This window comes from Haliaeetus leucocephalus, unplaced genomic scaffold (genome assembly GCF_000737465.1).
Source record: "Haliaeetus leucocephalus isolate CR32 unplaced genomic scaffold, Haliaeetus_leucocephalus-4.0 Scaffold848, whole genome shotgun sequence".
Taxonomy (NCBI): Eukaryota; Metazoa; Chordata; class Aves; order Accipitriformes; family Accipitridae; genus Haliaeetus; species Haliaeetus leucocephalus.
The window spans coordinates 4,297,198-4,311,314 of NW_010973284.1; the positions used below are offsets into that span (position 1 = coordinate 4,297,198).

At 39.9% G+C, this 14,117-nt stretch overlaps 1 protein-coding gene across 1 annotated transcript in view; it reads left to right on the plus strand.

The window, feature by feature from the left end:
• Positions 1-14,117, plus strand: part of SLC1A7 (solute carrier family 1 (glutamate transporter), member 7) — a 57,449-nt gene that overhangs the window by 15,967 nt on the left and 27,365 nt on the right. The window contains exon 3 of the mRNA XM_010582356.1: positions 2,193-2,408. Coding sequence (XP_010580658.1) covers positions 2,193-2,408 — 216 coding nt within the window. The remainder of the gene's footprint in view (positions 1-2,192; positions 2,409-14,117) is intronic.

Consider the following 14,117-nt stretch of genomic DNA (forward strand, 5'->3'; position numbering starts at 1 on the left):
GTGCAGGGTTCATCTCTCTGTTGTTCTGTAGAACAAACACAATGCAGTGGCATCAAGGACAACAGAAACAGTGTGGCTTTAACACACTGATAGTGGCTTCAGGGCAGTACCAGGAGGAGAAGTGTACTGTCTGTCTCCTTGATAGTGCCCTCTCCAAGTAATCACTCTGCATAGTGTCCTACCTGCAAGTTACAGATCTGCTGGTCAACGGTCAGGCCTTCATACCACTGGTGTCTCTTTCCTTGCATAATGTATCTGTAAAGAACACTGAAAATTATTACCACGAAAAATATCCAGCTAGTTAAAAATCAACCTGATTTTCATTCTTCTTTTTTTTTTCTGGGAAGGTTAGGATGAGAGGTGGAACAGTGCTGAAGTCTAGTACAATACAGGTATCTCCTTTGGGCATCAACAAGCTGTTGAACTGGCTCAATAGCCTGTGAAAACTCAACCTGCAAGAAGAGTTCAGTCCTGGAAATCTAATAACAACATAGAGGTTGTTTTACAGAAAACTAACACATTAATTTAAGACGAATGGATTTAACTCAACTGTTTTATCAAAAAAATATTTTAGGATTTTTACTCTTCTGTATGGACCCATTCAAGAGAAATGCCAAGGAAATAAGTATCATTGCTGCTACTCTTTTTTTTAATATGTAGTGCTGTGTTTGTACACAGTGCTTTACAGACACACATAAAGGTGGAATCTTTATCAAATACAATGATAAAAGAGAGGGAAGAACAACGGTTACAAGACTGAGAGTTATCGAGATGTTCATTTTCTAAATGATCCATATTACAGTGCAACCAGTGTTTCCCCTTGCTCCTATCGTGTTAACAAAACCCGTGCTAGATGAGAGATTGGCAATGCAGAAAAGCAATACATTCTTTTAATTAATCTAGTGGATAGCAGGAACCCAAGCACTAAATCCCACCCATTTGATTTCATTAAATCTACTATAAAGGTTAAGCTGCACTTTAGCATTGGCTCTAGACAACCTCAGCAAAGTGAGGTCAAGGAGATCTCGTTCAAGGAGGTGCAGCTTAGTAAATGACTATTTATGAGGAAAGGCCTGATAAACAGTTCTGTTTTGATGAGAAAGCTAGACAGTGGGGCATACCGAATAGTAAATGTGGTATTTTATTTCACCTGCAGTTTTCCTGAGATGCATGCTTTGAAAAGTTTACAGATAATTATTCTAAGCTAAATCTCAATTTAAAGCCCCAAGCAACACTGGTGTCACTGCAAACTGAAATGTCAGCCTTGGGTCACTTGAAAACAGCATCAGGGTCTATGTCAGAGCAGCCTGGAGCAAATTCAGGGACCAAACAGTGCCCTGTCTAATTTGCCTATAAAAGAGGGTCAGTGGGAGCTAAAACTCTTGGTGGAGAGTTGTATAGCTTGGCAGAGGTAAGCTATGCAAGCAAGAGGATGGATACTGGTCATGGGCAAGGAACTAAAGAGGAAAGAAAAGGCTGAAGTGACCATAGCATTTTCTTTGCTCCCCAATGTGCAGCCACACCTGCCCATAAAGGAGTTTCCTCTGCATGCCATACACTGTCTCCACTTCACCTGGAGACACATAGTCCACTCCCAATGTACCCCCTGGTAAAGCAAAAATACATTGTGCTTTGTATTGATTTAGAAAGAATAAAAAGTTATTCTTTTCTGTAAAAAAAAGGACTATATGACAAGATTGCCCCTTAGTGTTTTTAATTTTGAAGTTGTGGTCCTGCCTCACACAGGAAGGCGTGAGGGGGTTGACCAGATTTCCTTCAGAGGTCCCATCAAACCTGAATTATTCTATGTTTCTTTAAAATTATGTGTAGAGTTTTATACCAAAGTTTTTATGACTGATTATTGCCATTGCTCCTGTGAACCGACCCATCACATGTGTAGGTTATGTAAAACTGTCCCTCAAACTTCAGGGAACAGTCGATAGGATTCAGTCCCATTTGTGCAGCCTGAGCTTGCAAGTTCTTTCAAGTAACCAGGATCTCACATGGCATTTGGGAAACATCTCTTTGAACACAGAGGCTACAGCTTTGGTGTTGCTGGCAAGCTTCTAAAAATGCTGATATGTAGGCAGTCCTAAGAGAAGCAGGTAAACTGGAATAATTAGGAAATTAGGTTTTCAGCTGCATTAATGTTACACAAAAGGTACTATATTTGTTGTGTTTTCTTTTCACAGCTTAATGTCCGGGCTAGCAGCCCTGGATGCCAAGACTTCCAGTCGATTAGGTATCATAACTGTCACTTACTACCTGTGGACAACATTTGTGGCTGTGATTGTGGGAATAATTATGGTCTCCATTATCCATCCTGGTGGAGCAGCACAGAAGGAGGACACTGAAGAGGGTGGAAAGCCCATCATGAGCTCTGCGGATGCACTGCTTGACTTAATCCGGTAACTACATTCATTCTTTCTGCTTTCTGCAGGTAACATTTTGTACATAACTGCATGAGGAACTGTGGCCTGAGGATAAGTTATGAGCGTAAGGATGAACATTTTGTTTAAATCGAGAAAAAGTAAATTTCAGAAGCTTATTTTCAAGTTATCAGATGTTTATACTGGCTATTTCTAGTAAAATTTAAAAGAATGGCCACCAAATTTATCAGAAGTACTAACAACATTGGGGTAGGTTGGTATTTTACCCCTACAAAATCACATGTAGCTTGTGGACCTCACCATCAAATCTATTATTAAGGTCAAGAGAGTATTAAAATGTAATGTTAATTTAAATAAGGGCAGACAGTTGTTATAGGCAAAACCTTAAATATAAGGGCTGAAATCCACATTTTTCAGGAAATAATTTTTAAAAGTGCTGTTACAATTGCTTATAGCAACTCTCAGATAAAGGACACAATTAGAAAGGCCATCTTTTTATTCATTATTTTTGTCATAATATTTGTTCTGCTTTGTGGCTTTTTCTTGTTTGTTTTACTTTGTTTGGCAGAAGGGAGGGTTGTTCTTTAGACCAGCATTAGAGTACTGATGGTATTTTGATAGCCTTGCCTGAATATCCCTCTTTGTCTCAACATTTCAGGTGCTAGTAGGATTAGTTTCCTGACTGAACATAGTATGTGCCTCAGATTTGTTTTGCTCATGCAGAAAGACCAAGTTTTGCCTTTGGTTGGTAGTTCCTCAAGTCGGTGATCTCATATTATATTGGGCAAGGGCTTTTAGGCCAAATGTGTATCTGAACCACAAAGAGTTCTCTTTGGAGTTTGAGTTACTAAAATTAAAAATGTTGCACAGTTTGTCTTTCAAAAACCCAAATTCCTGACCCTGACAGGGTGTCAGCACACAAAGCTCTTTAATTAGAGCTACTGGGACCTCAAATCAGAAGGAACTGTGATGAAAAGCTTATAAAAATCTTTTTTTTCTCCTCCAAATTGCACTTAGCCAGGCCATCTGAAACTCACATGTTTTTCTATTTTATCAGTATCTTACTGAGAGTGGGCCAAATTCTATTAGTCATGGTGCAGCAGCTGAGAGCACTCTCTTTTGTAGCTTTCCACAAAACAACCATCTTCATCTGCAGTGGGAAGATGCCCACTTCATGGCATCTGTATCTCCTTAGTGACTTTGCCACGATGTATGTGCACTGGAATTCATGCATGTGTATTTGTGACATAATGTTAAGTCACATTATTCTGTTTCTGCTGCATAAAGGACTGTAATTCCTACACCAAGTGGAAGGAACTGAGCAAGTTACTGGAGCTTTGAATCCCTTAGTATGACAGAGTAGCATAAGAAGTAAAATGGAATTTAAAAAACTGTAATCTTAAGTATTATCTTCATAATGGCAGTGTTTGGAAACCCTTTCTGGCATGCTGAGCTGTTTCTAAGGCCTCAGTCTTAGACAAGTAAAGTCATAGTGCGACATCTGGTGCAATGTTACATCCAAACTGACCTTACAGCTGTCTCTGGAAAGGGTCTCCCTCGCCATAGGTTCCCATCCCCTTCCTCACACCAGCTCAGTTGCTTTTGAGACCCAGAGTAAGCTAGTTCATGGAGATGAGTGAGATGAAAAGTAATTTGGGCATGCAAAATCTAAATTCAGTTCTATAGTATTATGTTTGCATAAAACAACCAAACGTCTGTTTGGCTGGAACCTGACATCTGAGTTACGATCTCATCTCTTCATCTCTGTCTGGCTCGTCCCCTGTACACCACAGGTTTAGTGGTGAGGTTTGGGAACACTACATTCTGCTGAGCCTCATTCTAGGTATAATATTATGTCCTGATCTAATATTTGCAAATATAATCTATAATTTCATTTGCTACAAACATTTAGCTGAGCAAATTATAGTAGGTTGGATACATATTTTGGGTATTCATGTTTCCAACCAGGCATGTGCTTTTAGTCTGCAAAACCTTAAAGTCTTCACTGGCTTGGGCAGGTGTCAACAATGACAGGCCAATGAACCACTCTCATTACAGAAGCTTAAAAAGAGAGAATAAAGCTTACTCTCCTTTTGCTGTGCTAAGCAGCAGTCACAGCTGCTGTCTTTCAACCCGAGTGCACAAACTGATGGTTTTTATTCCTCCACTACAGAAATAACCACATTTACTAAATAAATAAATAAGAATAACACAACTGTGGGGAATGGGCTTTCAGCCTAGGCAAACACCATGGGTGAAATCCTGGCTCTGCTGAAGTCAGCTGCAAAACTCCTAAATATCTATGTGGAAGTCTGGATTAAATGTAATGATGTATCTGCTGGTTTGAGCTAGAAAAGCTGATCCTTTAGCTCAATGATAAATCACTTCCATTCACAGCTGGAGACCATCTTTTTCAGCCCAGATTGGCTTATCTTCTCAATTCATTAATTTCCTCTCAATTTATCAATTGCATGTGTGCACAGAAGTTTACACAGGAAACATCTGGTATTCTGCAAATGAAGAATACTAAATGTACAAGTGGAGAGATGATATATGTGACATAATTGTGGGGTTTATTTTAAAAGCATGAATCTTGGCATGGTGATACACGTATTCACCCTCACTGATTTCAGATTTGAAGCCACTTTGAAATGATGAAATACATATTATTTCATGTGATGTTATATATGACATTGTCAGGTCTGGAATTTTTAGCAGGGAGGATGTTGGTAGAGATTGAATTTCTTGAATTTTTGGGTGAGGATTTTGCTTTTAGAAGTGGTTTTAATCAGAAATTAAAGAATGTACTGACTTAGCAGTGCATGAAACCAAGAACTCCTGCAGAGCCTCATGGTCATCCTAAACACCTGCAACATTAATCAGTAATCACATTATTATTCTGCATTATTTTGCAGATGGTGCTTCCCCTGTATATTTGTCTTATGTAAAAAAAACAGCAATAAAACCTCCAGTGTATATGATTTGATTAGGACATAACAGTGACACTGTACTGCATAATTCTGAAATGGCTCTAAACCTCACATCAAACAGGAAATACATAATCTCATCAACATACTGAATCTCATGCCTCAAAAATTGTATCCACAAATCAACCATTTTTTGCCATGCTAAACAGCAGTACTTGAAAGACTTCCTTTCTAAAGGGAACCCCAAGAGACTGGGGACAAGATCTGTGGATGTGAATCTGCCCCTACTAATTTCCTCCCAGATTCAATCTGGACAGAGAGGCCACTGAATGCAGCATAATAGAAGTGTTTTCAACATTCAATTAGTCTTTATACCTAAAATCTTCAGTGCCGCTTTGGCCTTAAATGTCTGAATTTTTGCTTTAATCTGATCCAGCTTTAAATCAAATGCATCTTCTGCTGTCTGTGGAAGATACCCATTTAACTAGGTAGTTCACCTTGGTACCTGTGCAGGAATCCCCCTTGCATAACTTGCCCCTCTCTGTCGGCAGTGTGCCAGGTTCCGGACTAAGGACAAGTAATACAGAAGGCAGCTGTGAGTCTGAAGCTGTGCAGGAGATGCTGTTCTGATGATGCTTTTCTCTTTAGCTGCCACTTTATTACTACATTGAGACAGATGTACAAATCTGCCTTAATTATATTCAGGGTTTCTGGTGCAAGCACTGCAAGGCTCATGAAAGTATATTTTCTTCCATATGTAAAACTATAAATCCTCAGGCTAAGGATCATCTTGTTCTCTTTAACGCACCTGGTGCTTTATGAATTTTAATGAATTTATTCTCATGATGTGCAATACCTCTGTGAGGTAGGCAAGGACCATTTTCCTTTCTTACAGCTAGAGAACCAAGACATATGGAAAAGAAATTACCTCACTGAGGAGTGTTCAGAAAAATGTGCAGTGCCAGAGGAAATATTCCCAGCTCATATGAGACCCAGTAGAGATCTTGTTCTAGGAATGTGGCTTCCAGGGCACCTCAATGGAATTAATAGCAATGAATCAACACACATCTCTACCTTCTTTTTCTTGTGTGAATTATCAAAATTAACTCTGTACTATGTCCCCAAAAATAAAAGAATGAATTTTTAGTAGCCTTTTGAGAATTAAGAAAATTAAGGTATCAATTTTTTAAAATAGTTCAGGCTTTGAATGTTTTATTCAAAAGGACAAAAAAGGGACATACCTGCAGGAATAGCATTCAATTTAAAATATTAGGTTTGTTTAATTCTGCAACATATATTTACCTGACAAGCAGAATAGAAAATGCCAATAATTTGGGGACAAACATTTGTAAAACAAGATATATGACTCGGGACCACACTGTTTACATTAGCAGTTAATATTTCCACCACATTCTGTTGCTATTATCAAAATACCTTTGATTTAGAAGGGTAAATCCTGCTGCAACTTAAATCATACTACTTGCATTTGTCACCAAGGGAAACAAAATTTGGCTGATGATAAAAACAAGCAAGCAAACACCATAAACATTCACATGAGGAAACAAATCCCAGCCAAATGGGGGGTTCACCCTACTATTTTACATAAAGCTGACTGCATGTGCAAATCTGGGCACCAGCAAGTGCAGGGTTCACATACATTTTTAGTTTTTCTCAAGTCTAACCAGACAGCATGGTATTCCAGGCTTATTCAGTTCAAAAGCTCCAAATAAAATAATTCAGCGAATACAGTCAGGATCAAATCATGCCTTAACCCATGACACACAAATTTGTACCTTTCTGAAGTTTACCTGAAGGATAAGTCAGAGCATTTTACCACTGAATATTCAGGATTGCATCCAATTTAATAGTAGGTACCAGGAAACTCAATCTGGCTTAACCAAGAGACAGGAGGGTTTTTTGTACCATTAGTAGTTAGAAGAGGATATAAACACTGTAGAGGATTTATGTTTTCATGGGAATCCTGAGCACTCTGTAAAATAATTTCCTTTCCCTCTTTTCAAGCTAAGGGCTATATTCTGTTTTATTGAAATTGCATTTCTTGAAAATAGGGCAGGAGAAACCCAGTATCTTCTGTAGTTTGGAAAAAGTCCAGGCTGTGCAGAACCAGAAATCACACTTTAAAAAGTTTACAGCTGAAGACTGAATTATATATATATGCGGAATAAGATATTTAAGAGTGCATTAAATGGTCCAGTGTTTAAACTATGAAAGAACTTTTTTTAATAACTTTGCCCTGCATTCATGTATCTTTTGCCAAAAGCCACTGTGTACTGTGATAGAAATGTACTATGATAGAAATATTTATCTGTCTCCTGTGGCAAACTACCATTCTTTACTCATTCAGATTGCCAGTTTTCTTTTATCTCACAAAAACAGGCTGGTGCCTGTGCTGTTCTGCACTATATGTGACCAGATGTTTGCTTCTGGTTAATTTTTAAGAAGGTCAAGCTGCACAGAAGCCTGAACCACAAAGGATTCTGAAGCCCCTAAATGTGTGGTTCCTCTTTGGCACAAAAGGAAACCAACATGGAAAAAAAGATAATTCCATGATGAAAATGATGCTGGGGAGAAGGACTATGAAGCAATTTCTGCTGTCTGGTCAGGAGGCCTTAGTCACAGAGGGAGAGGTGCATGGGGGCCAGAAGTTAAAACTGCATTAGGAAAGCTTCAACCCTAAAGGGGAACAAATCGTTCATCCTCCTGACAATTGGCCTGGCCATCTTCCAGTGTAAACGTACACTTTTTGTTAAATAACTTTGCCTTGCTGGAACCATACTGGAAATGCATTGGGCATTTCATGTTACCTTTGATATGATTCAGCCTTTTGAAGATTCCTAAAGATGTGATGTACTTGTGCTTCCACTCCAAAGAATGATTTTCTCAGAAAGCCATAGCCCTGCTGGGGCTATGTCAGGACCTTTTCTTTCAGAAGTGTAGTAAGGAGGTTCACCCTCCAGATCCCTTACTGGAACTGAAAGGCCATGCAACAGTGTCACCCTCAAGACAGATAAAAACTCCCTGTGTTTGGCAAAAGGATTCCACAATATGACATCTGCTCTGATCTGCAAGAAATACAAGCAAGACAAAATGGCTTAGACCCGATTAGTGATTTTTGCATTCTATTAGTATCTTTTATCACAGTAATGAGAGTTTAAATGCCTCATTAATTCTGCAAAAGCCTTCTTTGGTCCTTTTAGCGGGACGTAGTAAGATTGATACTGAGAACTGAGTTGAGGCACTGGAAGTGACTACTGATGTGCAAAATGCATCCTCCTACGGGCCCCGAGATAGGTCATTTGTTCAGTCTTGCTGAATTAAATTTTGCCCTTGATTTCAGGAGTGCAAACCCTGATGGAGCCCACTGACACCAGCAGGAAGATATTTCAGATGTATACCCATATGACTTAAGGACAGGATTTGTGGCTCATGTGGTACAGTAACAGTAGTCAGGAATCTACACAGATGATGAAATCATGAAGAGGACAGCAAAAGCAAACAGATTTTTGAGATTAAGACAATGTCACTGAGAAGGACCTCAGCCTATAGTAAATAGGAATCAGTGCTGTTCATTCTTGTGCACAGCTGTAAAACCTGGAAACTTTAGAGTTGTCATGTCAAGCTACTCAGACTCCATTTTTACTCTCTCTGTACGCTTGCTGTATAGAGTGATGAGGTAAGATCTCAAACACTGAAGTATTAGAATACTGTCAAATACCCAGTCTTAAAACAATGTTCTTGCAAGCTCAGCTATGCTAGTTCAAATTTGAGAGCAGAGTATCCACAGCTGTTTTGTGCCCAGTGCAAATATAGGCCAATAAATATTACGAGGACGCATATGTAGCAAAAACCCAGCCTGGTGGCTTTAATTCCACAGTGTGGGAGACTGCAGCCAAAGACTGTCTGGTGCTGCAGGGATTAGGTACTGATAACATCAAAATCTGAGAGCAAAACCAGATTGCTGCTGCAGAGCACGGAGTGCCCCAGAGGGAATGGGTGTTCTGAGTCAAGGAAACGACATCTGCCATACCTGTGGCTGCTCTTACGCTAGAGCAGCTGGCCTAATTTCTTATTAGAAAGATCTGCAAAAGCTGAATGCTTTGAGTTAACAGATGTTGTAGTCAGGACTCAGAATGAGTATTTCAGATACTCATTCAGTAGTATAACTGCAGCCAGAATTTGGCCTCTTATTTCTAATAGCAGTTATCCATCAAACCGGCTATCCCAGTAGCTGGAGGCTAATGTTCTGTGGACAATTCAGCTAAGAGCCTGAGCAGTAAAACAGTTTAACAGCACTCATATTTGTATCACTACTGTAGTTCTCAGAGTCAGCAACCTTCTGAAGAGAGCAAGAGGGCTCCCACCTCCTGGGGGCAGTGCCAAGGCACAGCCTGAGCTGAAAAATGGCTTCCTAACACAGTACAGCTTGCTAAAGCAGAGGAAATCTAGGGGAGCAAAACCGAGCTAATAGTGTTAATTGGTACATTAATTGCTGGGAGGCGATGGAGAAGGAAGCAGGGCCTCCCACTTCTGGCAGTGGTAAGATGCTAAGTAGTCCTACGTGTAATGGGAAGCTGCACCCTCAGAGCTGCTCCTTAGATCAGGTGCTGTCTATACTTGATACAAGTCTTCAGGATTTTCTTCAAATTCCATGGCTACCAAACTGCAGAACACATGTTGCCTTAGTCATATATACACATTTCTGACTCGATACATCCTTACATCTGAATCCTCTTATCCCATACGGAACTAGGGAAGGACTCCAAAATTTGCTAGTAGAATGAACCAGCCTGTGCATCACAGCAGGATGTCGTCAAAGAAGGTGTTTAGTAGGTCACTTGTGCATATATGCTGCTATCACAGCAAAGGCAGGCCAGGCATGCTGTGCCAGCTGTGGCTCAACAGCTCACAGTCTGTAGAAGGTTCACTGAGCTGATATTGAACTTTCATGCATGTTCACTCTTTTAGCCTGTGTTGAACACTCCTGCTCTGTCTGGCAGAATTCCTGAAGCAGAAGATGCTCTGGGAAATATTCTTCCTTAGGGCAGACAGTATTTAGCTCTTAATTTCTTATGTAACCAGAAACCATATGTCTCACTTTTTGTTTTACAATCATATCCTTGTCTTAGACCTAAATTTATCTATGTTCCACACCAGCCTCACTCACTGTTACTCACTATATCTAATTCCCTATTACTATGTGAAATGTTTCTGCTAGGAATGCTGAATTGTGCCACTGAGGCTAGAGACAATGTTGCTTGTACTAGAGAAATGAATCCCAGATGGCTTTAAGTTTCCTGCACTACTATTTTGTGTCCCGTATCTTGTAAGCAATCTGAAAGTAATGCTGGAAATTTAGAAGTATTTTATCTGCTTAGCTTTCTGAATTGAATAAACACAACAGCAGTTATAGGTGGTGACAGCAATGAGTAGCTCAGCTTGAATTATTATTTCGTAAGTACTGACAGTGTCTTTAATTCAGTATGTCAGTGATAAACAGTGCCTGTTCTGAGGAGAAAGACAGCCTCACTTTATGATCCTGATACCACATCTGTGTGGGTAGATCTTTCTCTTGTACAGAATTGCAGTAAAGCTAGTAGAGACCTGCAGGGGCCAATCTGATTGAAGCCTGGATGTCTGGAAGATAGGTGGGCAGAGATTGACAGGCTGCAACACCCTGCCATTAATTTTGTAATATGTTGAGCAAATGCAAGTGTCTGGCTTTTGTGCTACACCAAAGCTCCCACCACAGCTAGCATTTCCCAGTGCTCAGGTTTGGTGGGCCAGAGAGACACGGGAAGCCTGCCCCAAGGCAGCCAGGCTGGCAGTTGTGAGGATCCCGCCAGCCCTCCGCATCCCACCTCCATGGTAAAAAGTCAAATCCTCCACTACCAGTCTCACTTCAGTCTCTTGTTCTGAAACATTCCCAGGAGATCCCTGCCAAACATCCAGCTCATGGCTGGAAATATCAACGTGCAGCAAAACCTACCCCTAAGCAAGAATTTCTCAAGTGTTTCTGAAGAGGCCTGACTGAACCAACAAGTACTCCCAGTCATCTCCCAGCTCTAGGTGACGGTTTGATACTTTCTTCTCATTATTTTTTTTTAGTCCATTAGAGTTCGCATCCACCAATTGCTTTCTTGAATGTTTTTAAATAACAAAACTAAATTTTGGTTAATACTGGATTTTTTCAATCCAAGTAAACCAGCTTAAAATATAAAATAAGCCGAGACTCTGGCAAACATATTCAGGTCAGCCCTTCACTAGATAAATTGTGTAACTTTGGTAAGGCTAGTCTCAAAGACTGGATCACAGTGCATAATATATTAAAAAATATTGGGAGAATTCCAGCATCCAGTATTAAGTGGGTAGTTGTAATTCCTGCAGGATAAAGAATGATAAAGAAACAAAATGCTTTAATCCTCCACAAATTTGTCTAACATTTAATCTAGCTACTAACCATATGATTTTCCTTTCTCGAGCAGTCTTAATTTGTTCTTAATTCTACTAATTAGGACTATAAGGGAGAAAATGGAATTCATCAGCAATTAAATTCATATTTCTTTGTAAAGCTGCGGCTTATATGTGACATTCATATTCAGAGTTGTGCAGGAATCCTCAGTGTGGATCTATGTTTTTAGAACATTTCACATTCACACAGCAGGTCAAAGCACAATCATCATGCTAACACCGTGCACTCCTGTAGCACCTCTTGGTCATCTCAAATCACAAAACGAAGATGATTTAACATTAATGAAGCCTTTAACAATCTGGAAGCAGAATTCCTTTATGAGGCATAAAAAGGCAGTAACCATCTCCAGTGCTTCCCCCTCCTATAAACATCCTCTCCACCTTCCCAGGTCCAGCTCCATCCAGCTGTTCTTCAGTTAGTCCCCTCTGCCAGCCAAGCCCCCGGGGCTCAGATAGAAGGTTGTGTCTGCATCTGATAGGAAAGTGATGCACAGCTAGCTGTTGTCTGTGTCTTGCTTTGGCTACAGATTTGACATCTGAACCAGAGAATTATCCGCTTTATGGACAATTTGCAGAGATAACCCGATGCTTTGCGCTGTCATTACCAGGGTGAAAGCTCTGTCAGTGACAGCACAGCACTCAGACATACAGCACTGCTTACTATGGTGTAGTGAGTGTTCATTGCTAACCACACCACTACACAGTGTCTTAAGCTAAATCATTCCGATTGAATGAAAAGGTGTAAAAAGGGACTGCATTAATTTAACTAAAGCCTGCTAACTTATGATAATTTCCTTGTATGGAAAGATGGACTAGATGACCTTTAAAGGTCCCTTCCAACCCAAACCATTCTATGATTCTATATGGCCAAAACAACTGTCCTCTGCTATCACGTCCCGGTAGCACACAGCCATCATCATACCTGGGGCTCTTAAGCAGGATTGGTAGAATGGAAGGGGATGTTGCAGCACAGGTAGTGTATGCCGTTATCCCACAGGAATGCCAGGTAGCAAATCAAGCTTCAAGGGATAGGTAAACTGAACTGTCTTGCCTGCATTGCGGTGAGGAAAGGCCAGAACAGTTAAAGAAGAGTAACTAAAATGCTGCATATCAACCTCATATCTTGCCTGGTAGTAACTTGTCTGTGTAATACTAGTTTGCCCTAAAAACAACAGCCTTACCAAAATGTCCAATGATGCTTTTATGTGACTAGTCTGTTCTCACACAGCAGGCCAACAAAACCCTCGCATTTTCAATCTTCTGTTTCAATCGTTAGACAGTACTACTACCCTTTAATTAAAATTCTTCTTCCTCTGCTTTACCCTGAAAAGGATAATTAATTATCTCTTTGTAGCAATTGCTCTCAGTGCCTGATGCTACTGAAACAGATACTACCTCATAATTTTAAGTGTGACCATAATGTCACATTATGATCACTTAAAATAACAATAAAATTGTTTGTTCTAAGCCAGTGCTGCACAGTGTGCTCTTGCTGCAACTCCATTAGCAGCAAGCACACGCTGCTGCTGCAAAGAGGAAAGCAGGTCTGGAAAATGTCTTAGTTCAGTATGCATTTAACTGTTCATATATATAGCAATTCTCTTTGGAATGAGAATGGGCTTTTCACATATACTTAGGTGTTGTCCTGTCTTGGAGCTTGAGCTGGACTTTGAATGAAATCTTTTGGTTAGAGAATTCAGGAGTTTCTCCTTGCATGAATTTATGTATATGAAACCATATAACTAGGTCATAGGCTGTCACTGTCTTCTGCCTCTAGGTTCAGAAGTTTTGGGCTCAAAATAAACCAGTTCTGAAAATGATCCTGTTAGAATCATCACACAAATCTTGATTCCCAAATGCTGCATAGAAATATATGACCTTTTAGCTTTTTTGCCTAACTATGCTATGATTCCTTTTTGAAGCCTGTAGAGGGTGTGCTCTCCATTTCAAATTAGGGTTGAATGTCTTTCTGCAAAGTAGTAATCTAGCTCAAACAGAAGTTATAAATTAGCTCCAGACATTATTGGGTGAAATGTTATGAACTGAGGTACACAGAAAGTCAGAAAAGATTACAACAAGAGTAACTTTTGGAATTAAAAATCTGTTGGTCTTGCTGCAGATCTCACAGTGTATGGTAATTGTCTTCCTCCATAGCTCAGCCATGAGCAAAGAGGAAGCTGTTGGCCTGGCTTCAGTCTCTTTGTTCTGAAGCCTCAGAAATATATTAAAATAAAATTTAGCAGAGATTCTGCAGCTCTAATTTCAATTCTTTTAATCAGGAATAAGATCCTCTTTTTGAAAAGCAGACTGT